The sequence below is a fragment of the Lynx canadensis genome, chromosome B2 (genome assembly GCF_007474595.2).
Source record: "Lynx canadensis isolate LIC74 chromosome B2, mLynCan4.pri.v2, whole genome shotgun sequence".
NCBI classification, from domain to species: Eukaryota; Metazoa; Chordata; class Mammalia; order Carnivora; family Felidae; genus Lynx; species Lynx canadensis.
Genome location: NC_044307.1, coordinates 32,596,188 through 32,623,141, shown reverse-complemented (window position 1 = coordinate 32,623,141; position 26,954 = coordinate 32,596,188). Strand labels below are relative to the sequence as shown.

Genomic DNA, 26,954 nt, shown 5'->3' with positions numbered 1-26,954 from the left:
GCCCGGGAAAATCCAAGGGTCAGCCTCCGTACAACCCAAGCTCATTCTGAAGACATTAGTGCCCTATCCTTACTATCCCCCTCTCCCAAGCAAGTGCCCACTCCCAGGTTACCTATTCCTGGGGGCACAGCACTCACCTTGGCCTTGCCCGTACTCTGCAGAATGTGAACCAGTGCACTGGCAACCTCCTCCTTGCCCTTGACATTCAGGGCGGGCTCCAATACGGCACACAGCATCCGGTAGTGGTTGGTGACGTACTCTGCAAACTCCTTATACAGCTCCATGGGCAGGATACTCATCGTCTGGTAGCGTGCTTTCAGCCGCACAGCTGGGCAGCCTCCTTTGCCCTTGCCCCCTGAGCCGCTCCCTGAGCCCCCGCCCCCTCCTGAACCCCCCATGCCCCCAGAGCCCCCACTGCCTGTCGGCAGGGTCACGGGGTACCACTGCTCTGTGAAGTGGCGCCCAGCTAGGGTGGCCACGGGCACAGTCACCAGGCCAACGTAGCCCGCCTTGTCCTTCTTGCGCTTTTTGTCTGAGTCACGGTACAGATGTAGCCGCAGGGCGCGGACAGCCGGTAGGTTGTTAAACTCAAAGTGCTCGCCCCAGAAGACGGTGTCCCCCGAGGCCGACCGGGGCTTGGAGGTGGTGCGGGCATACAGCATATCATCCAGGCAGAGCTCGCAGTAGTACCGCTTCTTGGGGGGTAGCTCCCGAGCCTCTATGATCCACAGCTTCAACACATTGTCCACCCGTCGGCTGTTGTCCTGGTGGGGTGGGGTGGGCATGGCGGATAAAGGGGAAGGGAGAGAGAGACAGAGACACCAAAAGGGGAGAGACAGTGAGAAAGTGACAGACAGTCTCTGAGATAGCAATCGGAAGGCTGAGAGTACGTGTACTGGGTTGACTAGTATCCTCCTTCCAAAATTCATGTCCATTTGAAACCTATGAACGTGACCTTAACTGGGAAAAGGGTCCACTTAATATGGGTCCACCTTAATATGGGTCCCTTAAAAGGGTCCACCTTAATATGAGGTACACTCATATTAAGATGTGTTCATGCTAGATTAGAGCGGGCTCTAAATCCAATGCCTCATATCTGTATGGAGAGAGATTTAGAGACCAGAAACACACGGAGGCAGAAATTGGACAGGTGCGGCTGTAAGTCAAGGAATGCCAAAGATTGTTGGCAACCCCAGGAGCTAAAAGGCAAGAAAGAAAAAAAGAAAACAAAAGCAAAAACAAAAGAGGCAGGGAAAGATTCTCCCTTAGAGCTTCAGAGGAAACAAAGTTCTGCCAACACCTTGATTTTAGACTTTTAGTCTCCCAAACTGTTAAGGAATGAACTTCTTTTGTTTTAAGTGACCTAATTGGTGGTAATTAGTTACGGCAGCCCTAGAAAACGAATGCAGATGGTAGCTCATACACCAGACAACAGAATCAGCATTGGGAAAATTTTCAAAAGCTAGAATAATAAACCAAAAATAAGGTGGAATTTGAAGGGAAGAACTGGGGAGTCCTCCAAAGACAATCAGAAGTTGATTGCAAAAACAAAAAAAGTGAGCTGCATAAATACAGGATGGGGGAGGCTACATGTAGCATGAAAGGGCGTTGAGGATACAATGGACCACAAGGTCATAGTGAAGCCCGGGAGATGTCACAGTCACAGTAAGAAGAAAGCATGGCGTTCGGACTCTGCACACGTTAGACTGTATCCAGCAAGTAGGGTCTAATTAAGGACAATGAAAAACAAGGGCCCCCTGGAGGAGGGTCACCAGGACTGTGGGCTCACTGGAAACTGGGATTCGAGAATAGCTGAGGGAACTGGGAGCATGTCTCCTGGGAAAAAGAAGCCTTGGGAAGAACACAGACTAGAATTTCTGAGCCAGAGGGGACTTTAGAGGTCATCGAATCCCCATCTAAACCCCATTCCCACCAGCTCTACGGAGAGGAAACTGAGGTCTAGAGACTTGGCTAGATGACAACTGTAGCTGTGCAGGAACGCTGCAGGCAGGGGCTAGGCGACCACTGCCAGGGTGTTGGTGGGGCGTTGCTGCCCCCAGGGAAGACGAATCGGCTTTGTAAGTCTGTGACTTCTATGGCAAAGAAACATCACAAGGTAGGAGGAATGGTAAAAAGACACGAGGGGGACCCAGAAACAAGTGGGGGTCACCTCCTGCTCACCCAGATCCCCTCCTCTCCAAGCCTCCCTTTCCTTTAGACCTCATCTTGCCCCCTAGGCCCCCGGCTTCCCCCGTGGCTTGACCTTTGCCTTGCCCATGCTGTCTGGGTCTCCTTTACTCCCGATACCTTGTTGGGTTTTACTGCCCGTTGTAGGTTCTCGATCCATTTGTCCCTCTCGGCGGCAGAACGACAGGCAAAACATTTTGTCCCTGAAGACGTTGTTACCTAGAGAGGGATGGGGGTTGAGATGGGGCTCCAGAGGGGAGGTGACTCCTAAGACTGGAGACTCCATCACTGTGTCTTCCTCCCTGGCCTGCCCTCCTTTCTTTCAACCCCAGAGGTTTCTGTTTCCTCACCATCCCCACCTGTGCTACCTTCGTCAGGCCTCTGTGCCCTCACCCTCCATCACTCCTGCCCTCCTCAGTCCGCGAGACCCAGTACCTCAAAACAGAACTCCTGGCCCAGGATGGAGCTATGCACTGGCTTGATAATGGAATCTTCATCCAAGTTGAGCTCCAAGGCCTCGGCCGCACTGCTAGGGCTCAGCAAAGACTCGTGCGAGTGTGACTCCTTGAAGCTCTGCATCAGCCGGGCCCTGGCAGGGAAGGGTCCGATGACAGGGTCAGGGCCCCACTCTTCTTACACACCCAGGGGCTAGCTCTAGGGTAGGGACCTGGGGAAAGAGTCCCCTGAGCCCCTTCCCACACAGACACAGACAGAAAGACATGAGGAAAATGAGAGAAGCCAGGACCCTTTAAGAAACTCCTACCCCGCAATTCACACCTAAGGGGTTGTGAGGACTGGGGACACCTGGAAATACCTCAACCCAGAAATGGACCATGGCAGAAAGGAAAACAAAAACAAAAACAAAGAGAACAGTGGGTGTGGGGCACTTTTAGGTGACCACCCCCACCCCCCAAATCAGAGCCTCAATATCAGGGGAAAAAGTAGGAGTAAAGAACCAGAAATACAAAGAAAATGTTTATTTGGGCCTGGCACACAGCTAGTACCTAAAAAACATGTAATGATTCAAAGAATGAATGAATGAAAGCAGAGGACAAGTTTTAGCAGAATCAGAGGAAGGAGGGAGGGGAAATCACAAGCAATAGGAGAAAGCTGTGGGCAGAGAAGTGAGAAGGAAGAGATTGAAAATGGGGCCTGGGGAAGAGGAGGAGGTAGGGCAGGAGGGAGAAGGGGGAGGCCAAGCCACGTGCAGAAAGACCGAGGATGGAAGAAGATGAGGAGCAGCTGGGAAGACGGGCGTGGGAACAGAGGTGGGGGACAAGCAGGGACCACACCAGGGAGCAGAAGGTAAAGGGGACTGAGGGAATGGAGGACGTGGCACACAACACAGAGGGATGGGATAGTGAACGGCTGGGAGATGGCTAGGGGAGGAAGAGTGGAGAGCAGCGGGAAAGCGGGAGGGAGAGCTCGGGTGTGGGAGCCTCCATGAGGCTATTTATAGCAGCCCCGTCATCTTGGGCTCCTTTGCCGTCAGCGCGACGCTCCCCCGGCCCCCCGCCCCCGCGGCCAGGAATACCATGCCCTCACCCCCCCGCCAGGCCCAAATCCAGCTCTGGTGACATAGGAGGGGGGTAGGGGAAGGTGTGACTCACCTATCCCAACCTCCCTACCTGCCCAATCCTGGGGGCGGCCAGACATGGGGGGAAAGGGAGGACAGGGTTCTCCCTGGGGAGAGACTGGGTGAGGGGGAAACCCAAAGAGGGACCCCAAGAGGCAGACAACAGAAGCAAATATCAGATCTCCTGCAACCTCAGTCTCAGAGACAGTGCCCCCTGGACTTCTCAGAGGGATTTCTGCCTCATACTTCATTCCACGATTAACCCTACAGCTTCCCCTCCCAGTTCTGTCAACCTGCATACCTGTGTAAGCCTCCCCTTTCTGTCAGGCTTTCTGCTGCCCTTCCCTCATCCATCAGTATCTGCCAGCCCCAGCCCCACTCCAACTGCTGCCATTCCCTCACACCCTTCTCCTAGATCATACTGCTCCCTCTCCTACCAACCCACCACCCCTTCCCTGGATTCCTTCAGTGTTTCCCAGGCTCCCAGGCTCCAGTACTCCTCCTCTGTCCTGTACAGCTCCTTCAATCCAGGGATGGAGCCCATCCTTCTGGTGACCAGGAGAGTCCCTCCTTGGCCTCACCTTCATTCTCTTCCTGCCTCTCAGCTTGTCCTCTCCCTGCACCGTGCCTCTCTCCTGCTTCCTCTTCTCCATTCTGTCCCTTGTCCCATAACATCTCTCAACCAATTCACCAATCCACGGCCTTCATTCTCTGCACCTAGATAGCCTCCTTCCCTCCAGTCTCACCCAAGAGTCCCCTATGCTGCATCCAGCTCATCCCGCCCACTCCAGCCCCTGTACCGGTCATGGTCAGCACTTCGGAAGCGAGGCAGGATCTGGCGAAAGCTGCTGGTCCGGTCAAGTTTGGGTTGTGACTTCGTGCGTTTGATGGAGCTTTTTAGCCTCCGGCTCAGGAAGCCTTGCTGGGGTGGGGGGGAAATGGGGAGAGGGGTGGATTGGGGCAGGGTCAGTTCTACCTACTCACCCCTCAGCTGGTAGAGTCCCTGGATGAAAGTGGGATGGGGGGGGCGGTGAAAGGGAAGTCTCTAGAGATGAGGAAATGGAGATAGGAGCCCTGCTACCAATTTTTCTTCCCTTGCTCCCAACGGGTGCAAGCATACACACACACACACACACACACACACACACACACACACACACACCAGCTTGGAGAAGGTGGGAGGGCTGGTCTGAGAAGCAGGGGGACAGAGCCAAGGAGGGGGAAACCAAAGAGGTGGGGAGAGGCGCGCGCATGAGTGAGTGTGCGCGCGCTTTCTCTCTCTCTCTCCCTCCTGCCCCCTTTCTCAGAATCCTGGGGCTCCAGCTGGGGCTAGAGAGGAGGGGACCCAGCTGAGCCACATCTGGCTGGTGCCTTCACTCACCGAGGGCCGGAAGGGCGCAGCGGGGGCGGCCTCCATGCTGTACTGCTTCCCCCCTGGGACGCTCTTCCTCCTCGAGCGACCCAAGTGGTATTCTGGAGGGGGATAAAGAGCCAGAAGGGAAGTTGGGGAGGGGTTGCTGTTAGCCCAGGTTTCCAACTCTGGCCCCAGCCCATTCGCCCACCTCCCTCTGCCCCTCAGCTCCAGCCTCACCTACCCCCCGGAAAGCAGCAGGAAGAGCAGCGGCGGCTGAGAGGCTGACGGCGGGAAGGAGGGGGTAAAGAACCCGAGCCGGAGCCCCCCGAGGGGGATGGGGTGGGAGGCCTTAGGCCCATGACTGGGACTGGCAGTCAGCAGAAGGGCATGGCTGAGAGGGTCAGTAAAACCCCAGTGATAAAAAGGACACCAAAGATCCACAGAAGCTAGGTCCTTGGTGCCCACCCCCCCAGGAAGGGGCTAGCTGGGGGGGGCAGTTGGGTTAAAGGTCATTGCCCATAGGCAGGCTTTCCTCTCCCCTCAGCTGGGCACATCTTCCACCTGCCCCCCTCTCCTGGAACCCCTGTCTGTCTGGACAGCCAGGGCTGCCTCCCATGACCCCCTCCCTGGTCTGGAGGGGGAAGTCTTAGAAGCGACCTGTGAGGAGTGGCAGGGGAAGAAGCCTGGGGACAGAAAATTCAAGGGGCAGATGGGAGGGGGAGGGGAGAAGGGCAGGTTCCACGTGCACTGCAGTGGCAGGGACTCAGGAGGGAAGGGGGGTGGGGAAGAGGAAAAGAGAAGAATGCAGGGGAGTGGGCAGGGAGTGGGGAGGATGAGCAGTGGAGGTTCAGGGGACTCCCAAGTGAGGGTAGGGAGAAGAGGAGGAGGGGAAGAGAATGCGGATGAAGCTCGGACTGCCACGAGTCTAGAGGGGTGGCAGCTCAGAGGAAGGAAGCTGGGGCTCTGCTGCCAGGGAATTTAGAGGGGCCAAGGGGCTAGAGGAGGATGAAAGTGGGGGGATGCCAAGCTCCGGCTCCAGCTCCAGAATGGCTGCCCAGGCCTGGGCTCCCCCCTCAGCCCCACAGTCACCACTGCAGCCAATGGGGGGGCAGGTGCTGCATCAGGGGCGGGGCTACCATCTCCACGGCAACAAGAAGCTACAGGCTGGAGAGGGGGGACCGGAAGAGCTGCCTGTTAACCCTCTAGGTTCCAGAACAAGGGAGGGCCACAGCTACATTTCACTGTCTGCTTCCAGAATTGCAAATCACCAGCAATCTACCCTAGAATCAGTCTTCAGTTTCCCTTTGCCTCCAAAGCCCAGGTGTTAGAAAGTCTGCCCACAAAAATGCGGACACCATGACACAGGAACCCTTGTCAGACCCTTGGGAACATGTGTGTAGAGGACAGAAACATACACTGAGCTGTGTGGGTACGTGTATATAACCACAATACAAAAAATAGGGATCTAGGTGCTTATGAGACATACACACAACTGTGAGCACAGGGGTGCCACAGATCCACGTTCTGAGACCTTGGGACCCACATACCCCACGGGATACATGCTTAGACATATGTGAACACTGCAACAGGGGAGTACACATTTGGACCCAGACACCCACATGAGAGCTGCTGGTGTGGACCTGTGGCCCCAGTCCCTTGGGAATCATGTGGGCAGCACATTACAGAATTAGACATTTAACCCTCACACACACACACACACACACACACACACACACACACACGGAAGTCAGTTTAACCTCTAAGATACATGCTTGAGTATACCATGATCCCAACCACAGCAAGGTATCCTGGTACCCCAAAAGCAAAAACATCCTTCATTCACATGGGAAGTATGACCACATCCACTCTGTCTCAGGACAACCCCTTCTCCCCCAGCCCTTCCCTGACTCCAACACAGGCATCAGTGATTGCTCTCACAATAAACAAAAACAAGGAGCAAACGCATTATTTATCCTTCTGAGGGCACACTCAACAATGCATCCAAGGGTATCTTTTTCCTAGTCTCTGCATTTCTCAGGTATGGCTGCCTCACTTCCATTCCAAGGAACCAAACTCAGCCACTACTTTCATATGCAGGCTCCTTTAATAAGGCACAAAGACTAACTTGAAATCCACTAAAATTTTGCTTTAGAACTAAAGAATTGACAGGCAGAGAACAAATTTGCTAATTGGTTCTCTTGGTTCTTGGAAGTAATATCACCTCATGCATATTATCAGGAGCTGAGATCTATGAACTCACACATAAGTCACAGGTACGGGTAAACCACGTACGCATACGCTTACAAAGACTTTCACTACCGCAAGAAAGAAAACCACAAAGAAAAATGAAACAAAGTGACAGAAACACAGGACATTCTGCTATTAATGCTGCATGCAATGACATGTACAGGAAACACAGCCCATACCCGTGTACACACACAGAGCAAACCTGGTAAGTGTACACTGCGATCCTGGGTCTCCAGGTCCCATCCCTGCACGATGTATACACGCATGCACACACATAACAGCCACCTACACACACCCGTAACACAGGCATTGTGCACACACCCACACATGTACACACCCTGTGTACACACACAATTGCACTCTCACACACACACAGCGAGGGCTTGGACTCCCGCCTCTCCAATCTCTCTAATCTTGCCATCACCCACAGAATCTCTCCCTGCCCTCCAATGTCCCACATCCCTAACCTTCCCTTTGGCCTTTCTTCCTTGTCCTACCCAGCTGGCAACTCTTGAGGGGAGCCAAGGAGAAAGGTTGCCAGAGCAGGATGAGGAACAGAGCTGGACAGAGCAGCGAAATGGGGGGCAAAACTGTGCAGGGGACAGGAAGCTCTAATGACAGCACCTGCAGTGACAGGCCTCACTGTGAGCCAGCCTCTATGCCTGAGTGGCCATCTCTCATCCAACCAAGCCTGATCCTATACAACCTACATGAACCGGTGTCCTCTCTCTCATCTTGCCCCTTTCTTCTCTCAAGAGATAGCTTTACCAAAAGGCCTCTTTCCTCCTCCTGCCCCTCCTCCCCAGCTCCCAGACCCCTTCTCCCTCCATCCAGTTCCCCATCTTAAGCTTTCTTATCCTCTTTTCTCCTCAATCTGGCTCCAATATCTCCCACATTCCCTTTCTCCAGCCATTCTTTCCCTCTTAGCCAAGCCTCTCTCATTCCTCTTCACCTCCCTTCTCCCCACTTTTCCACTTTCTCCCCACTCCTTTCTTTTTCAGCTTTTCAATCCCCACTCCTAGACACACCAGGGGCTCACACCTGCCTAGCTCAAAGGTGTTTCGTACATAGTAGGATGCCAAGAAGCCCACTCACACACACTCACTCCCTTCCCCCACTTGCACACCACCCACATCCAGACACACCCTGGACACCCGTGCTGGGATTGACACAGATACCCAGGCCAATGATGGAACACATGCAAAGACACACACCTGCCACCAGGGACAGGGAAAATCCTGCTCATGCAGCCACACATCCCTACACACAGGAAACTGACTGGAGGTGAGCCCCAGCCAGAAAGAGACATGCATGTTCAGGGTCGGAGGTGACATGTACCAGTATGACCAGTGGCCGGCCCAGCAGTCTCCTAGGCAGGAACCAGACAGAGGCACGATGAGACAGGACAAGCTTGCACACGGCTGGCTGCACATGTGTGCATGAGGAACTGGGCCCCGGGTACACATGGCATCGACACACAGGGGACACGAGCATGGACACGAACACATACACGGACACGCGGGCTGCCGTGTCCACCAAGGGGCTCCGAGATCACCCCGCACCGGCCTCCCCCGCGTGCTCGCGACCCTGGCCCCCCCGAGGCCGGTCCCCGACCCCCCACCTCCGCTGCCCCCCTCCAGTTACCATAACTCCCCCCACTCGGAAGATGCAGCGAGAACATGCGGAGGGAGCAGCTGCCGCCGCCGCCGCCGCCGCCGCCGCGGCTTCCCCACCCCCTCCCGCGCCCACGCACACGCGCGCCCCCGCCCCCACGCGCGCTCCTCGTCCGCCCGGCCCCGCCCTTACCTCGCACCGCCCCCTGGGGGGGGTCGGGGGTGTCCCCGGTGGGGGAGGGGCCCCGCCCCTGCGCGGGGGAGGGGCGGGGTGCGGCGGGAGAGGGGGCGGCGCGGCCCGGCTCGCGCCGCCCGGCGCGTTGGGGGCGGCGGCGGGGCCCGGGACGGCCGGGACGGCCGCGCGGTGACGGCCGCGGGAACGGCTCCCTCCGCCGCCGCTCCCGCCGCTGCCGCCGTTGCCCGGGCCCCGCCGCCGTTGCTAGGCGACCGCTGCTGCCGTGGCCGCCTCTGTCACGAGCCCCGTCGCCCGGAGACAGCGCGAGAGAGACGGGGGAGGGGGGCGAGGGGACCCCCAAAATCAACCGGGCCTCCCACCATCTCCTTCCGAGCAGGACCCCCCACCAAAATCGCGGAGGGAACGAGGGGCGGCGGCTCCACCCAGCAGAGGAGGAGCCCTGGATTCCAATGCCCCTCAAAGGTCCGGCGACCTCTCCTGGGCTCCAGCGTCCACAGCCTCAGCACACCCCTTCGCGGACCCAGGCCCCCAAGCCCCCCTAAAGATCCTTATGTCCCCTGCATATCCTCCATGTCCTTTACACATTCCATGTCCCCCTGAAAACCCCAAACGTTCATTCACCAGCTAGCAACTCTTTCACTAAACCCTCCCCCCCAACTATATATACTCCAGGACCCTCTTCCAACCCCTACTGAACCCCCAACACAACAACTTCCACATACCATCCCCAACTCCAAACACACACGGTGCCCCCACCCAAAACACACAGGAGACCCACACCAGAGACCCCAGACCCTGAGGACTCAGGATAAGGAGAAAGATGGGGATTATGTGGGCAGAGATTATCAAACACGCGACATATGATAAACATGCTCCATGAGCATGTGACCATTCTGGCCTAGACACACAGGTATGCACATGTGCACACACAAATCTTTCCCAGACATGGACATGACTCACACACACACACACACACACACACACACACACACACACAGATGTGACAGACATCACACATATTCTCTGTACACACCACCACCACCACCACCACCACCACCACCACCACCACCACCACCACCACCTGGCTTTGCCTCACAAAAATGTGCTATCCACACACCCCCATGGTCATAGGTTTCCATGACAATGACACACATCCCTGCCCACCCACCCACCCAGGGCCCCAAAGCTGGCCCCCAAGGGCAGTGAGACCTGGGCCTATCAGAAGAGGGCTAAAAGGATGCCAAAGGATGGAGACAGGCCACTCAGTCTCTTTGAGCAAGAGAAACTGGGAGTCTGGATCCCTGAGGGGAGGAGTTGCTGGTGGAAGAAAGGGGTCACCAGGGGGTTTGGAGGGGATGGAGGAACTGGATCCCTAGGTCCTGGAAGGGGAATGCAGTGATAGGGGGCAGTGAAATGGGGGTTTCTGGGGGCTGAGGACGTCTCTCTGCACCTTGGCTGCAGATCTCTGTTCTCTGCCTTCATCTACCCTCACTGTTCCCATGGAAACCTTTTAAGCGAACTTCTCAGGAAGACAAAAATCTTTTTTTAAATGACTAAAGAGGGGGGTGGAGGGGGGGCAGAAAGAGGGAGGGAGGGGAAGAGACAGATGGAGAGAGGGAGAGAGTTGGAGAGACAGACTGAGCAGATAGCTCTACAGACAGACAGAAAGATGATGGGGGTCTGATGAAGTTCCACTGGGAGCAGAGGGGAGCGACAGAGGAATCAAGAGGGGTGCAGAAAATAATGAGAAATCAGGGAGGAAAGAGAAAGGGGGCGACAGAATTGCAGAAAATAGCAGCAGTTGAAGAGAAGAGAAAAAGGGGTGGGGGGAGAAAAGAGGAAGGGCCCACAGGCCCGAAGGTCTGGGAGAGGAATCAGGACCGTGGGGGTGGGGCAGAGGTCTGGGGGAAGGGCAGGAACTAGGTCATTCTCTCCACGATCTCAGACCAAGGGCTGGGAGGGGCAGGGGCCGGAACGCTCGGACAGGAAGCTAAAGATCTAAGGAGACTATTTTTACAAGCATCAGGAAAACAGGCAAACTTCGCTGCTGGAGAGGAAAAAGGGAGCGAAACAGAGCAAAGACCACTGGGGCCTCTCACCCACAGCCCCAGTCCCGCTCCAGATCCCAGAGGAGGGCGCCTTCTCCTTCCAGGCTCCCACTCGCAGGATGAGAGACTTTGTCTCCTCCTCCTCCTCCTCCTCCTCCTCCTCCTCCTCCTCCTCCTCCTCCTCCTCCTCCTCCCACCCCCTGACAGCTCCCTCATTTCCCGGACTCCCCACTCCCCGGCAGCCCGGTCCACCTTCAGCCCTCTCCCCGCGACTGTCCGGGGCACGAGAGCCTGCTCGGCCGCCGTACCATGCTCGCCGTGGGGCCGCCCCTCCACCGGCACAGAGACCGTGCGTCTCAGCAGTTTGTTGCGACTGGACTCGCTCCTCCGGTCCCGGATCAGAAGGGGGTGTATCTAGGGGATGCGGGGGTGTGTCAGACCTCACTGGCCCAAGCCGTCCCTCTTCTTGCCCCCCGCCCCCACCACCGAGGAAGAATGAACCTCCCTCTCCATCGGGCCTGCCCACCTTCAGCCCCTGCTCCCGCACACTCTTGAAGTGTCTCGGGATGAGTCGATTGCTCTTTCCCCTCTCTCTCCAAGTGTCTCTCTCTCTCGTTCCCTCCCGTCCCATCCTCCTCTTCCCTCCCTCCATTTCTTTTGAAACACCCTCCGGGAAATTCTCCCAAACCCGACTCAGTTCTTCCCGCAACTCCGCAGGAGTCTGCTACTCTCCTAATCCCCTTTCCCCTTGACCTTCAATTCCTCCATTCTCCCCGCTTTCCTCCCAACCTCCCACCTCCCTCACCACCTTCCCTCCCTCCGTGCCTGTCACGGGGGTAGCAGAAGCTGCATTTATAATCAGGATCTACAGCTTGTCTCCCTCCCACGGCCGGGCTTTCGGCCAGACTGGGACCCAACCTCCCCACACCCCCCAAAGGGCCTGGTCACCTCCCCACACCCTTCATCTCCTTCCCTCGCCCCCCCCCCCACTCAACCTCTCTCACATCCCTCTTCTCTTGAGCCATTCCCACTCCCTGAGCCTCATCCCCAGCTCCAATCCTCCAATCTCCTCTACCCTACAAGAACCACCCCGCCTCGCTAGTCCCTAGCCCCAGGTCCACAACCCATCCACTTCAGCCCCTGTGGCCCTAAACGCTGCTTACCTACCCATCCCATCCCATCCCCCACCCTCCCTACTCCAGACTCTGGCCACTTGTAGTGCCCCTCAGCTTGCTGGCCACCGGTTCCCCCCACCACCTGGGCTCAGCTCTACCATTCCACCATTACCCCATCCATTGCTCTCCCTCTTCATCCTCCCAACAGTCCCCACTCTCATTGGTTCCTGTTTCCCCAATTCATCCTGCAGACCACAACCTTTGGTCAAGACCCGCGACCACTAGTGAATCACTCAAATGCCCCCCAATGCCTAAAACTTGGACTCCCTAACCACCTCGTCCTTTAAAGCCACCATGTCCCCTGTGACCTGGAAGTTCTAGCTGGCCATCTTTCCACACTCTCACTTGCCCCTCAGGTCCCTCCGAACCCTGATTAACCCCAATTCCAATTCTAGCCCTGCCTCACCACACCCTCCCCAACAGCACTGGGAGCACATCTCTCACCACTAATCTGGTTTCGGAGGCTACCTATCACTCTCTAAAGCTGCTCTCCCAGATCACCGCCACTCCCTGGATCACACCTCTGGGCATCCATATCTGCATCCCGTTTTCTCTGATGGGTCCCCCACTGCTGCTTCAGTGACTGGTGGGAACCCATACTCCCCTGCCTCTAATGGCCCTGCATGGCCCCCACCTCCCACACTTTGACTAGTCCCTGCCCCTCTCCTACTCCTACTCCTTTAGAAAATGTCCTCTACTTCTAGTTCCCCTCCTCCCCCTGGCTTCCCCTCCCTTATATTCTTTTCCTGATTGATGTCTCTGGTGGAAGCCCTCCCAGTCTCTCTAAACCCTGACTGCAGGCACCTTCCCAATCTTCACCGCCATCCACGCCAACATCCAATGACTTCTGTCATCTCTCCCAGTACCTCCCAGCACCACCACCCCCCACCGCCCAGTTTCCCTCAATTCCCTCTCCCAACATGATAAGGGCAGGACTGGCAGTGGTGAATGATGGGTCTTGCTGAGGTAGGGGTGGGGAGAAGAGGAGAGGGTTCTCAAGGATCACTTTGGAGGTGATCCCTCCAAAGCAATACCCATTTTGCCACCCCTTCTCCAAACCCTTCAGTTTCCCTTTCCCATCCTAACCTATCCCACAATATGGTCAGGGTGACAACAGGAGCCACCCTCAAATCTTCAGAACCACATCTCCTTCCCAACCCTGCATATGGCCCTGAAAGACCCCCTGGCCAAGGGGAGAGAAGGCCTGTACTTTTGCACATCCCAATCCAAATCTCAGTGGCCACCCTCCCCAGGCCACTTGCAAATGTTTCTCTCTTTTTTGCTTTCTCTGTGCCTGTCATCCCTTCGCTAATGAGGATTCTCCTTATTCTCTCCACATTCTCCCATGCTACCCAGAGGTCTTTTCCCAACCTTCCCACTCCGCTCACCTCGTCCTCATCCAGCATGAGAAGCTGGTTCCCCGAGATGATGCAGAACCGTGGGTTCCAACCAGGACGATCATATGGGGAATGAACGTATTGGGTTCGGTGCATAGGGGGTCCCCGTACATCTGGGGGACAGAGACACACAGAAACAGTAAGGGAGGCTCTATGCGTTTAGGAGACAGAGGCCCAAAATGGCAAGAGAGAGAGTCCACAAAGTGGGAGAATGACACCCCACCCGCCTTGAGATCACAGATAGAGGATAGGCACATAGTAACTTTAAAGGAACAGAAGATAAGCCTGTATATCTGGGGGGAAAGAGGGGAGGGGAAATCACATCACAGGGGGCTCCGTAGACTTGAGTTAAGAAATTCGGGGGGGGGGGTTTCAGGGAGGGGAAGCATATCATGACAGAGAGGGTACAAGTTTAGAGGCAGAGAAAGTGACCGTGCTTTCCATCCACATCAAAAAATATATATATAAAGATGGAAGGAACAGCAAAACTGGCAGAAGGAAGGCACACAGAGATGGTGGTGGTGGGTGACTGGGAAGAGGGAGGGCATCCAGAAGATGAGGACTTGGAGGGAAGGTGGCTCACCCATCTGTAAGACAGTGAGAGGAGGGCTGCACGGCTGTGGGAAAGAAGGATGGGGGTGGGGTGGGTAGGAACATTTGGGTCATGAAATTCTGATAGCTAAGCATCTGGAAAAGAGAGGAAGTGAGGGAGCTTACCTGTTCACAGAATCAGAGACAGGAGAGGGCCTCTCCTCCTGTCTCTCCTCTATTCTCAGCTCCCTCCTCCTCTAGCCCAACCCCGCTCAACCTCTGGGGAAAGTTCTGGTTCTTCTGGTGGTAGGGGGAGGATAGGTCTTGTCAACATCTGGCTATGGAGGGGCTGGAGAGTGAGGAGGTAGGAGACATGCCTTTGTTTGAATGAACAGAGACTGAATTGATCTCTTCTCCCACTCCATGCCCAGAGATTAAAGATTCAGTACTGCCCCTTCTCTTCACCTAGTCTCCACGGACAGGACGGAAGCCAACTCCACAGGTTAGGAACCTCTCCAAGGCACAGTGAGGAGCTTGAGGAAGAAAGAGGGGAAGGAAGGATGGAAGGTCTGGGCCTGTGACAGAGAGGGGGCCTCCAAAGTGCAAGCTGAGGATGGGGACAAACTTCTGAAAAAGAACACTAGACCAAGCATTGCCCATGCTCGGAGATGCCCCCAGGGGGCATCTTACCCAGTTTAGCTGTTCTTTCCATTCCCCCATCCCTGCAAACTGTCTCTCCTTTAAATCCCAATGCCACACACCATCACAGGGACACAGGGAACAGGCCCTATGGAAGTAAGAATCAAATTGGTGACATCAAAGTGATAGAAAATAGGTTTAAGGTATCACAGTGTGAAACAATTTAGAGGAAGAAAAAAAAATCAAATCCTGTCACCTTTACAGGATAACTAATCATGGACATATTGCAGGAAAAGAACTGTTCTTTAAGCTCCCTCCTAAATGAGTACCCCGGGGCGCCTGGCTGGCTCAGTCAGTAGAGAATGTGACTCTTGATCTCAGGGTCATGGGTTCCATCCCCATGTTGGGAGTGGAGCCTACTTTAAAATAAAATAAAATCTAACTGAATACCCCTGAGCAGGAAAGTTTTGAAAAATCTAGCCCCTTTCTGTCGATATGCATGTTCTTCAAATGGACGTAACCTTCACATCAGAGTCAGAGATGAACCCCTAGAATACATATATTTAGAAACCCCAGTACTTCCAGACTTTCACTATCTCCATGCCACTTCAGAGATTCTCTCCAATACCCTCTTAGATACAGATATCACCAGTCCCTAGGCTCTGAGACTGCACACACTGCAGGCAACATGCCCACCGCACTCAGACTCTGAGGGCTCCCAGAAGAGAAGTCTGTTGATACATATAACCATTCTGGGAGGGGCTGGTTCTGGCTGTAGCCACAGGAAGGCAGGCTAGAGTTTAGGGGACACTTTCCCCCCGGGAGCAGGGAAGGTTGCAGGGAACTTAGCTTAGGAGCGACTCTGGAAACACACACCCCACACACACATATTGTCTGGACTTAAGTAAGGATGATTCTGGGAGGCAGATGCAAGAGACAGACCAACACAGCTGAGAAAAGGGAAAAAATTTTACTAGGATAAGAAATCCCACAGGGCTTAGATGGGGATGTCTCATAGGCCCTGTTCCAACCATCAAAACCTACGTCTTTGCACCCCAAATCTCCAACGCCCCGGGAAGTAGAGGAGACAAGAAAAGAGGAACGGGTGGAAGAGCGAAGTAAGGTATTAGTGGAAAGTAGGTAGGCACAGACTTGCAGTGACAAGATGGGGAATGGGGTAGGGATAGAGGATGGACTAGGGGACAAATCACAGGGATGGAGCTAAGTGAAAAGGAGACAGAAATGAGAGTCAATCCCTAGAGACAAGGGAATATACCAGAAAAGCCCAGTCGGACATGGGGCAGAGGAAATGAGGTGCACCTAACAGGGGTACTAAGACAATGGGGTCATGAAGGAGAGGTAGAGAGGTGGCAGAGATATAAGGGAGCTACCAGATAGAAGGGAGGGGAGAGGGAATGGGCCAGAGAAGGGACTGAGATAGGGGAAGAACAGAAGGGGGACTCATATAAGGAACGGACACCATATGGGGGGAAAGATATAGGTGATGGACACCAGAGGAGGGAGGGGGAATGGAAATAAGGATTGGAGGTGGGGGAGGGGGGTAAAAGTGGTGAAGTGAAGGGGGCGGATAGGACCCCAGAGGGTACATTTCTCTGGTCAAAGGCCTTAGTGATGGTCAGAGTCTGGGGCAGGGTCCTAACCTGCCCTCTACTCCCAGCGCTCAATCTTACTTCTATTGCCCCCTCCCCCCCTCAATAAACACACACATAATTTGGCCCTCCCCCTGCCCTGGTCTCTCCTCCCCCAGCCCATTCCCTCTCTCCTCTCTTCCCTCCATCTGGACCCTCCATTCCCCCACCCCCCACTGCCTCCCTCTCTCTCCATCTGGCCCCTTCTTCTCTCCCTCCATCCTCCTCTCTTTTTCAACCCCCTACCATTCTCTGAGCCCCTCCACCATATACTACCCCCCCATCTTCTTGGCCTCTCTTTCCATCCCTGTGTTTTCATTTCCCCCTTCCGGCCCCTCTCCTAAGACTCTGTCCTTCTATTTCCTTAATATCTTCCTCATCTCTCAGCTCCCACCTCCAAATTATTTCTGCAGGTCTCCCCCCAACCCTAGCCTTCTATATTCCCACCCTTTCTGGCAATCTCTTTTCCCCTTCATCATTTTCCCTTCAGCCCCATTCAAAGCCTGTTTCCTGGCCCCTCCGGCCCCTATCTACCCCTATCTTCTGGCCTCCCAATCCTCCTTCCCCATTGCTCCCATCCCTGCCTTCCCGGTCCTCCTCTCTCTCCCTCCATTTCAGCTGCTCCCCTCCCTGGCCCCGGCTCTGCACACCCCCCCCCCGCCCCTGCCCCTCCCCCTCTTGCCCCCCCCCAATTGGCCCTCCCCCTCCCCTCACCACCGTACCTCTGAAGGGGGCATAGGACATCGCGGGGATGCTCCCCCGATGGATGGAGGCGCGAGACCTGCTCATCAGGCCTGGGGGGGAGGGGGCGGGGGGACGGGGGAGAAAGAGAAGAGAGAAAGAGGGGGAGAGAGAGGGGGAGAAGGAGGAGGAGGTGGAGGAGGAGGAGGAGGAGAGAGGAGGAGAGAGGAGCAGAGAGGAGCAGAGAGGAGGAGAGAGGAGGAGGAGGAGGAGAATAGGAGCCAACGGCAGCAGCGGCAGCCGGGAGGGAGAGAGAGAGAGAGAGAGAGAGAGAGGGGGGCGGGGGAGTGAGCGAGAGAGGAGAGAGCAGGAGGAGGAGGAGAGAGAGACTCTGCAGCCCCCACCCCTACCCAGTGAGAACCAGAGAGAGAGACCCCTGCCTCAAAAACATAGTAGACAGAGTGCAGTTCTAAAGATGCATACCTCAGATCCTGAGACTGACAGACCCCAGACCCACAGAGAAATATACCTTGCCATCCCCCAGGGGGGGCGGTTAATTTTAAACCCAAAATCTAGAGGGAAAGATACCCCAATCTCAGGGCACAAAACAGATCCTGGACTCCCCTCCCCATTGAGAGAAGGGTCAGAGATCAAAATATCAATGTCCAGCTTCAAAAAGGTTCTGCACAGCCACAGAAATCTTAAGACTCCAGAATCAGATGGTGATTTCAGGAACCAAGATCAGAGACCTAGAGTCAAAGAAAAAGATGAGATCCAGATTCAGAAAAAATCCAGACCTCGAATTAGGTCTTAGAGAACTCAGATCCAAAGATACCAGACCCCACACTTAAATCTCAGAGAAAAGAAACTGCAGACTCAGAGACTGATAATTCAGGAGACCAAGAAACTCCAGACCTGAGGGTTGAGGATGGGCAGAAGGGAAAAGAGAGAAGAAGAGGAGAAAGAGACACTCAGGTAGCTCAGAGATGTAGAATGCAGAGACCCCAAACTCATAAAGAGTTTGAAAGACCTTGGAGAGAGAGTGATCTCGGTCCCAGAAACACAGAAATTCCCAAAACAAAAAGGAATCTCGGTCCCAAGAAAGATCCCACTGCAAATACTGAAAGGCCCTACAGAGATCCAGCTCAGAAACAAACTCCAAATCCAAAGACAGATCTCAGGGAGACGTCATCCCCAGAGACGCAGGTAGGACAGAACTCTGATAAACGCCCAGTGACACCCACCCAGCAGACCCAGAGACCCCAGATCTTGAAAGGAGGAGAAATACTGGGTAGGGGGAGTGGCAAGAGCCTTTTCTCTGCTGCCTCCTCCCACCTCTCTCTCCTCTCATTGGCCCCTCTCTCCATTTTTGGGTCACTGGATGTGCTTGGGCCCCAGGGAAGTTATGTAGGACAGGTCCAGGCTCCTGGGGGATGGGTTAAGGGAAGGAGACCCAAGACTCAGAGGTGTTATAAGTCCTGAAGAGTTCAATAGAAGAGGGGTGAGGGACAAAAGGACCATCACCACGTCTTGGTGTCCTCCATATCCCCAACCTGCTGCCCTCGTCTCTTCCCCACCCCCACCCCATTCACCAGTCTGTCTCCAGCTGTAGGGTTTTAGTTAAGAAGGCTGAATTGCCCTCAGCCCCATTTTCATCACCCTCTATCCCATTCACAGGGTTTCACTCTGTCCTTTTAAAAAAGCATCTTGCCCCACCTAGCCATCGTCTTGCCATGCACATCCCTGCCTAATCACTTTCCCCTGCCCAGGGACAGCTGGCTTCTCAGATTATCCCTGTTCATTACCCAACCTAGACATATGTTAGTCCTAACCAAAGAGGCAGGGGGCGCTCTCTTTACCCCCTGAGATTCGAGCTTCTCAGACCCTCCCACTCCTTAAGGCCTCGGGAACAGTCTAACGGCTGTAACTGGGCACATTCTGGCGTTTAAAGATGATTCCACACTCCACAACCTGACGCATCGAATTGGCGGGGTCTCCAGCCCCCCCTTTCCTAGCACCAGCACTCTCGTCACGTGGCGTGCGGGGCTGGCCAGCGATTGGCCTCTTCGCGTCGCTCATTGAGATACAGCCGCCTGAGGGAGACAGGCCCCCTCACGTGACAGTGGAACGACGCTGCGGCTCCCCTCAGCCTGCAATTGGCTGTTTTTCGGTTTACACGGAAACGAGAGTGCCATTTCCGCGCACGTCTGCAGATCCGGCTGTCGATTGGCCCAATTCCCTTTCGCTCCTCCTCCTTCAGGAGGAGGGGCAAACTGGGCCACGTGAGGGCCAGGATTGGCTGGCTCTGGATGTTCGGTCCGGCGTCCGCTGTGGTCGCGTGGTGTGCTTTTTCTTATCACGTGACTGCTGCCCAGGTAAGAAGAGGCCGCTCTTCCTGGGTTTGGGGTCGTTTCTCGGAGTTACGTGTGATTTTTGACATTCAACCCTCCTCTACCAGCAATAGGTTGCATGAGTTGGGGGCGGGCTTCCGCAATCCTGTTCGGCGCAGGGGTGAGTGACCGGCCCCGCCCCTTCCGGTCCTCGCAGCCTCTACCACCACCCGCTCCCCAAATCCTAGAGGTTGGCTTCTGAGGAGGGAGAGGAAACCGAGTCTGCCTTAATTGCTCAAGTTTCTCTCCCAGCTTCAGGGACCTTTTCCTTCGGGGTGCAGAAGAGGGGAAGGGCAGAGCTTGTCTATCCAAGCGAGGGGTTCACGAGATGCAGTTTCCTCGGGTAGTTGTGGAGTGACACCGAATTCATTTCGTGCTCTCAGGCCGCTCTGCTTCTGTCGCTTCTTTGGATGCCGGCGCTGCTGCCTGTGGCCTCTCGCCTTCTCTTGCTACCCCGAGCTCTGCTGACCATGGCTTCCGGAAGCCCTCCGTCCCAGCCCTCGCCGGCCTCGAGCTCAGGCTATGTTCCCGGCTCAGTCTCTGCAGCCTTTGTCACCTGCCCCAACGAGAGGGTCGCCAAGGAGATCGCCAGGTGGGAACCTTAGCGTGGGGCCAGGAAGGAGGATCGTGAGGGGAGAGAGTTGGAGGTGGCAGAGAAGTGCACTCCTGCAGCTTCCTGCCTGATCTCCCGCTTTGGAACCCTGTCCTTTGGCTGCCAGTGCAAAAATCCGGGTCATGGGGCATTCTGAATGGGGCTTTCTCTTCACCTTCAGGGCTGTGGTGGAGAAGCGCCTGGCAGCCTGCGTTAACCTCATCCCTCAGATTACATCCATGTGAGTCATAGGCTTTGGGGGGGGGGGAGTTAACCTGACTCTAGGGGCTGACTGGGCCTTTCCTTGAGGGCAGTCTTTGCTCCCTTAACACTCTCTCCCTGACCTTTTCAGCTATGAATGGAAAGGAGAGCTTGAGGAGGACAATGAAGTGCTGATGGTGAGAAACGTTTCCCCATCCAGCGAAACCCTTTTGACTCCTATCCGTCAAGAGATCCTGAAATCAACCCCACCCCTGATTCAATCATGCTTATCTTTGCTTCTTAGATGATTAAAACCCGAAGTTCCTTGGTTCCAGCTTTGACAGATTATGTTCGGTGAGAACTCTGACGTGGGTAGGGGTGAGGGCGTGGGGTAGGACTTGTTGGGCAGTCCGAGGGAGTGGGCTCCTTTAGGTAAATCTTTGAGTGATTCCTCCCCCCCGCCCCCACCATTTTTTCAGTTCTGTGCACCCTTACGAAGTGGCCGAGGTGATCGCATTGCCTGTGGAGCAGGGGAACTCCCCATACTTGCATTGGGTGCACCAGGTTACAGAGTCAGTTGCAGACTCCAGCACAGTCCTACCATGATGAGCCCGGTTCCTGCCATGTTCCCCTTGTATATTTCAATGCCCTTTGACTTGCAGTGATAACTGGGCCCCTAATAAATCCTGTCTGTGGTTCTCTCTGCCTTTTGCCTCTTTTCTTGTCACATATGTGAATTTGGGAAGATTAGAAGTGCTTCTGTTTCCTGTGTTCTCATCTTCCAGAATGACCCAGGGCTGCTAGATTTGTTTATTTACCTTTATTTCAATCATACAGAGTCTGGGATCCTTTATCATCCCCCACCCCCCTGCCCTCAGTCTCAGTCCCCAGGGGTTAAATAATTTTAAAAAATATTTAAAAAGCTGTAACAAAATAACATCAAAGGAAATGGGAAGAGGGATGGGGGAAGGGTCAGGAATCACGAAGGGAGCAGAGAAGAGACAGCCTCTCCCCCAATCCCCCCACCTGGATTCCAGCCTGGGCAGTAGAGAGAACTACCCCCTACCTCCCCAGGTACATCCCAGCTGTAGGTGAGGTCAGAGGTCAGGGTATGAAAGTGCCGGTGTGTGTGAATGGGGAGGTGGGCAGAGGCAGGCTGTTCAGAAGATGCCCCCACCTCCCCACTCAACCAGGTACTGCACAGAACCATCAGGCCGTACTCTCCGAGCAAGGACCCGGACAGGGTCCCCTCGGGACAGGTAGCCAACCCCACCTCGGACTCCTCCCCCAGTCCCAGGAGACAAACTACGGCACAGGGGAGAAGCGGGTGCTGAGCGTCTAGGAAGACCTGGGGAGGGGGCTGGGACTGAGGAAGATGAGGCAGTCATCGAGTGGGGGGCACTTTTAGGGATGTCTGTGGGGAAACCAATGTGAAGTTCCAGGGGTGACCTAGGGAGAGAAGGCAATTGTGAGTCCAGATGCAGATAAGGACTGACTGAAAATGGAGCTCACATGTGGATCAGAGGAACGAAGCAATCAAGTTAGAGACTGAGGAACTTAGGAACATAGAGGTGAAGAGGGGTGGCACAGGCAAAGGGGTAGAATCTCACCTGTCTGGGGGTTCACCATCCCCAGAGGTCCCTGCGGTGCTGGCAGAGGGGTGGAAGGAAGCGAACATCCGGATGGGACTGCTGGGGTTGGGGAGGGGGAAAGTCAGGACCTGAAGCAGGGGAATAGGACCCTCTCCCACTGAGAAGGGAAGAGCGCAAACATTAGCCCCAAGGAATCCCCATCCCCAGAATACTAGGGATCAGACATTGGTTCTAGAAGTCTCTCTAAGACAAGAAGTGGGGAGCCAAGGGGGAGAAATAATTCTGGGTAAGAAAGTTCAGAGGATGTAGATAATTGGAGAAGAGACTCCAAGGGTGCATATCTGGTTGGAGGGTGAAGGAGCACTGACCTGGGCAGGCAGCGGGCGTCTGTGGGCCGGAAGTTGTAGCCGCTGCTGCCCTGGTAACTCTGGTTAGGGCTGGGGGTTGGTGGAGACACTGAGGCCTAGAAGAAGGAGCAAAGGACTGAGAGATAATCCTTGATTCCTTCCCACACCACCGTTTGCTCCGTGGGGATCCCCCTGCCCCTGTACCTGCAGTGCCCTCTGCAGACGAGCCCGCTCCCTTTGCTCCTGGGGCTCGGGCTGATTGCGCACTGCTGAGGGTGGCCCCAGCTCCTCCATTTTCCCCTTCTGCCTCCTCCTCAGGGGCTCTGGCTCCGGCCTCCGGCGCTTCCCCAGGGGACGTGAGACCCCTCCCCCAGGGCCCTGCCCTGAAGGGAAGCTGTAAGAGGCCTCCTTATCCCCCCAGCCCCCTCCCGGACACCCCAAAGACCTCCCCATCTCCATACATATACCACCCCCTACTGATACCCTGAGAATTTCCCCATCCTCCCTGGACCAGTGACCTGGTGGGGGCTCCATCTCCAGTAAGGGGCTCTACAGGGGGAGGGATCCGAGCATGAAGACCAAACAAACATTTCCTCTTCTTAATCTCCCTCCCTGAAATGAAACTGGGGTGAGGAGACAAATGATACAGGGTCAGTGCAGTAAAAAAGAGCCCTTCTTATGCTGTCACTTTTCAGAGATGATCTTCCAGGGGGGTGGCAGCCCCTTCCCTCCCAGGATTCCATATCCATATCTGCATCTCATTCTGAGCCTGTCTCCATCCAACTCACCGGTCCTTGTGGCTGTTGAGAGCAGAGAGGAGTTTGGAAGAACGTTCTCCCTTGGGGGTATCTGAGAGCTGGGGGAGGGGAGGGAAAATGGGGTCAGGGGAGCAGTGGTGCTTCCCTTCCCCCTTTCTTTATACTTCCTTGTTCCACCCTCACCGCCGAAGCCTCACTACCCCTTACCTCCCCGAGGAGCAAACTGTCCCAATTCTCAGAGGTGAATGGGAGGATCTCACGGTCAAAATCAAAGTATTTTTTCTTACAGCAAACGCTGAGGTGATAGAGGACAAGATGGGCCACATCCACCCTGAAGAAATATTGGGTTGTCAAGGTTGTGGAAGCATTAAAAGAGCCTAGAGAATCCCGAGCTGGGAGGTTGGGGTGTGCAGGATAAAATCCTGGGGGTGCGGAGAGAAGTTACACTGGTCCCCAAACCAGCTCACCAGCGAAGCTGTAGCCTCCTGACCTTCTCAGGGCCCCCCCGACACACACAGCATTCAAACTCATAGAACCTGGAAGTGGGCGAGAAGGAGAGAACACACCTTACGCAAGAAAACAATACCTACCACACTATAGAGGACTCACGAGCAAGGATGGGGCACGCAGGGAAGGGAAGCTTCAGAGCTTGGGAAGAGGACAGATCTGAGACAGCATGGCAGGGCGCCAAGAGGGTGGAGCAGAGTGAGAGGGCTCCCCGTGGCTCCCGGCTGCCCCAGTCTCACCTGTCCCCATAGAGGAGGGGCTTGCTCAGACACTGGGTGCAGGCTTCATGGAACCACTGCAGGCAGCTCCGGCACTGCAGCATTTTCAGGTTCCACCTGCGGGGGAGCACAGGCCTAGTGACCTCCAGACACTGCCCCCACCTCCACTGCCCCGGACCCTACTCACCACCTCCCCCTGCCCTCTTCGGCACTCGCGTCACTCTGTTCTTTCTCCTTCATTCCCCGAAGTCCGCCTCCCCCCTACTCTATCACTCATTCCTTACCTCCCCCCCCTCATTACTCACTCCCCAGGACCACCACAGTAACAGTAGCTCTGCTGCCGGTTGCTCAGATGTCCAGCGTCCCAGTCGAGCCCCTTCAGTCCATATGGCAGTGACAGCTTCATGCCCAGCATGGCCCGGGCGTAAGGGCCCTTCTTCAGTGCACCCCCCCTCTGCAGAGAGGGAGTGGACAGGCCGCCTCAGAGGGGTGGTGGGGAGAAGCTGTGGGTAGGGGGTTCCCACAGGAAAGTGCCTTTACCTTGGTGGCGATGGCGAAGACACACTGGCGGCAGACCCAGGATGGGCCCTCTCCCTCTCCAGGGGCTGGAGCTCTGGGAACGTGGCAGTCCTGGTGATAAGCTGAATAATGATAATATTGAGGGTAGACCAACCACTTATGGCATTGCATACCTGGGTGGGCTAGATACTGGGATAGGAAGAGTCTCAGCCACCTCATTTCATTTTTCGCCACGATCCTGCTGCGGTGAGTGAATTACTCTTATTCTACAGATGAGGGAACCAGGCTCCTAGAGGTTTGGGGATTTGCCCCAAATCTTATTAGACAAGGGTGTATTTGAAGCACCCACTGTCTACAAAGCTCACGCCTCCCCCCTCCATGGCTGTTTTTCCCTGTGCTGGAAGGGAATGAGGTTACAGGGTTGAGGACACTGCCCAGAGCAATGGCTTGGGGACTCAGCCAAGACAATGGCATAAGGACCATGGTGGAGGGAAGGTTCAGAGGCAAGCTAGACCATTCAGGTGTCCCGCCCTCTCACCGTGGCGACACTTCTCACAGCTGACCAGCCGGTTCCCAGGGACCACAGTCTCAGAGCGACAGACACAGCAGAGGAGTTCCTCCCCAGGGAGGGCAGCTGTGAGGAAACACAGTGTTGCAGGGCCTGTCCTCAAGCCCCTTTCCATCCCCCAAGTCAAGTTTCTATTTTCCATGGCATGCACACACTTGGGTCCCCAGGGTCTCACCGGGGCTAATGTCTTTCCATAGAACCAGAAACTGGGAATCGTCCTCAAACTGGACCAGACACACCTCCCGAGCACTGTCCACCTGGAATGGATGAGCATAGGGGATGAAACAGGAATCAGAACTACATAAGGGGAATGGGGGAAAGGCGCTAGGTCAGAAATCAAAAAGGTCTTACCTTCTTGATGGTCCCCAAGTATAGCAGCCCATCCGTCCATCTGGCCAAAACATCTTGACCCTCCCAAAGTCGAGGCCTGGGGCCTGAAGTGGGAGCAGGGGAGGCTGGGTCCCAAAGTGGGGGGGCACCAGAGCGGCTCAGCCGGGGGGGCTGTGCCATTGCATCCTGGGGGGGGCCTAGCCAGAAGTGGGATAGGAGAAGGTTATGAATGTTGAGAAACTGTCCCCAGTTTTCTTTGCCTCAAGGACTCAAGCTGCTGTGCCCCCAGACTCCAAATCTGAAGCACCTGGATAGGAAATCACACAGCCCCCCTCCCAAGCTTCTTGACTCCAGCTTTTCCAACTCTGGTGCCTGGCTCTCCTCTCCCTAACTACCCCCACCTCCCAACCTAGTTCTCTAGCTTCCCAGCTTCCAGAGCTCCCCTGGGATACTATATCCTGGCCTTGAGATTGTAGGAGAAACGATGATCGAAGAAGCAACGGATACCATTCAGTTTCTACTATCACCTTCTCCTGTTAGAGGTATCATAATTGGGGTGCTCTGCTACCCAGAGATGTGTTTTGGGACCTTTTCTGGAGATGTTTTCCAGAATAGGAACGGCTGCCTCCCTGGGCCCGCGTGTCTCATTCAGAACAATCAACCTGATGCCAGGTTATGTCAGGTCACCCTCAAATACGGGGCTCCCTGCCCCCGGGTTAGATAACTTCCCTGAGTGCCCCGGGAGGGGGGCGTGTCCCAGTCCCGGTCTCTACTCCCCATGACGGCGAGTCCGAGAGGGGACTTGAGTCGGCCCAGCCCGAACCGATGCCTAGGCGGCGAGGCTCTCCCGCCCGCGCCCTGCGCGCCGACCCCCGGCTCCCTGCCCCCCCACGGGCGCCTCCCGCCGCCTCCTTACCAGTGACAGCTGGGGCCGCCGGGAGCCGGGCAGAGGCAGACGTGGGAGACCGAGGCGAACCCCCCACGCGGGGAGGGCACGTCTGGGCGTCGGAGGGCGGGCAGGCAAGGGCCGGGGGGTCCCCAGGCCCAGCCCCTCCGTCCCGGCAGCTCTGGGGCGTATGACGCAGCAGCCAAAGCAGCGGCAGCGGCAGGAGGAGGCGGCGGGGGAAAGGAGGGGAGGGGAGGGGAGGGACAAACCGGCTCGGGGGGAGGGTGGTGGGAGGGGAGGACTGGGGGGAAGGAGGAGCCGGTGGGGGGGGCGGGCACCACCTCACCCCACCTCCCTCACCTCCAACGGGCCTGGAGGCCGCCGAGCGAGCTGTGCCCTCTCCACAGCTGGGGCGGGTGGAAAGTCAAGACCAGGAGGGAGAGGGAATCCCCACAGCCCCTTCCTCGGAGGGAGACCCGCCTTCGGGGCAGGAGGGAATCCCCCCCTCCCGACAGCCGGCCTCCAGACTGGCCCCCGCCCCAGCCACATCCGTTAACTGCCCCCCCAACCTCCATGGTCACTCCAAGTCCCGCCTCCTGGCCCCAGTTCACGACCCCGCCCTCCATTCACCCTTCCCGTCGCCCCCGCCACGCCCTCCTCCCTCGAGTGCCCCGCCCTCCTCCCGCCTTTGCCCCCGGCCCCGCCCTCCCCGTGGCAAATTCCCCCCCAACGCCGCCGCGCTTCTGCGCACGC

The 26,954-nt window shown here is 55.8% G+C and overlaps 3 protein-coding genes across 14 annotated transcripts in view; 1 reads left to right on the top strand and 2 right to left on the bottom strand.

Annotated features, from left to right (window-relative positions):
* The window catches only part of SYNGAP1 (synaptic Ras GTPase activating protein 1), a 30,838-nt gene extending 13,437 nt beyond the window's left edge, over positions 1–17,401 (bottom strand). For 3 of the 6 annotated variants that reach the window (XR_003968799.1, XM_030315253.2, XM_032593144.1), the window contains exons 1-8: positions 17,335–17,401; positions 13,785–13,906; positions 11,530–11,635; positions 5,145–5,236; positions 4,564–4,685; positions 2,623–2,776; positions 2,308–2,406; positions 138–764 (exon numbers count right to left, since the gene is read on the bottom strand). Coding sequence is in view for 5 of the 6 variants with exons in the window: in XM_030315253.2 (XP_030171113.1) it covers positions 138–764; positions 2,308–2,406; positions 2,623–2,776; positions 4,564–4,685; positions 5,145–5,236; positions 11,530–11,635; positions 13,785–13,906; positions 17,335–17,401 (1,389 nt within the window). In the remaining variant the exon portion in view is untranslated. Of the gene's footprint in view, positions 1–137; positions 765–2,307; positions 2,407–2,622; positions 2,777–4,563; positions 4,686–5,144; positions 5,237–5,358; positions 7,669–11,529; positions 11,636–13,784; positions 13,907–17,334 lie in introns of those variants that run through there. The other 3 variants (XM_030315257.1, XM_030315258.1, XM_032593145.1) reach the window with 2 other exon arrangements.
* Positions 17,402–19,565: 2,164 nt separating this feature from the next.
* Positions 19,566–21,181, top strand: CUTA (cutA divalent cation tolerance homolog). 3 transcript variants are annotated; one of them, XM_030315248.1, is made up of 6 exons: positions 19,566–19,668; positions 20,067–20,275; positions 20,457–20,516; positions 20,628–20,673; positions 20,781–20,830; positions 20,956–21,181. In XM_030315248.1, exons 1-6 carry the CDS (start codon positions 19,603–19,605, stop codon positions 21,080–21,082), a joined length of 558 nt encoding a protein of 185 aa, XP_030171108.1. In that variant the 5' UTR covers positions 19,566–19,602; the 3' UTR covers positions 21,083–21,181. The 3 variants fall into 3 exon arrangements, with proteins under 3 accessions (XP_030171108.1, XP_030171109.1, XP_030171111.1); XM_030315249.1 differs by lacking the exon at positions 19,566–19,668 and adding an exon at positions 19,700–19,804; XM_030315251.1 differs by lacking the exon at positions 19,566–19,668 and adding an exon at positions 19,841–19,873.
* A 96-nt stretch (positions 21,182–21,277) lies between these two features.
* Positions 21,278–26,620, bottom strand: PHF1 (PHD finger protein 1). 5 transcript variants are annotated; one of them, XM_030315245.1, is made up of 15 exons: positions 26,232–26,620; positions 25,337–25,512; positions 25,161–25,242; positions 24,956–25,051; positions 24,439–24,539; positions 24,204–24,352; positions 23,920–24,015; positions 23,641–23,709; positions 23,381–23,504; positions 23,204–23,271; positions 22,934–23,038; positions 22,620–22,809; positions 22,437–22,531; positions 22,087–22,167; positions 21,278–21,925 (listed from the first exon to the last, which is right to left on the bottom strand). In XM_030315245.1, the coding sequence occupies exons 2-15, from the start codon at positions 25,493–25,495 to the stop codon at positions 21,637–21,639; spliced, it is 1,704 nt and encodes a 567-aa protein (XP_030171105.1). In that variant the 5' UTR covers positions 25,496–25,512; positions 26,232–26,620; the 3' UTR covers positions 21,278–21,636. The 5 variants fall into 5 exon arrangements, with proteins under 5 accessions (XP_030171105.1, XP_030171103.1, XP_030171104.1 ...); XM_030315243.1 differs by having other exon boundaries at positions 22,087–22,164; positions 26,232–26,487; XM_030315244.1 differs by lacking the exon at positions 22,087–22,167 and having other exon boundaries at positions 26,232–26,487.
* Positions 26,621–26,954: the final 334 nt, after the last annotated feature.

Excerpts from the sequence above, each read along its gene's own strand:
- CUTA (XM_030315248.1), top strand. The coding sequence starts at position 19,603 with ATGTTCGGTCCGGCGTCCGCTGTGGTCGCGTGGTGTGCTTTTTCTTAT. Across the intron at positions 20,276-20,456 it reads GTCGCCAAGGAGATCGCCAG|GGCTGTGGTGGAGAAGCGCC; the intron begins GTGGGAACCTTA and ends CTTCACCTTCAG. Across the intron at positions 20,674-20,780 it reads AGGACAATGAAGTGCTGATG|ATGATTAAAACCCGAAGTTC; the intron begins GTGAGAAACGTT and ends TTTGCTTCTTAG.
- PHF1 (XM_030315245.1), bottom strand. The coding sequence starts at position 25,495 with ATGGCACAGCCCCCCCGGCTGAGCCGCTCTGGTGCCCCCCCACTTTGG. Across the intron at positions 25,052-25,160 it reads ATGGAAAGACATTAGCCCCG|CTGCCCTCCCTGGGGAGGAA; the intron begins GTGAGACCCTGG and ends GTTTCCTCACAG. Across the intron at positions 22,168-22,436 it reads GACGCCCGCTGCCTGCCCAG|CAGTCCCATCCGGATGTTCG; the intron begins GTCAGTGCTCCT and ends CCCCAACCCCAG.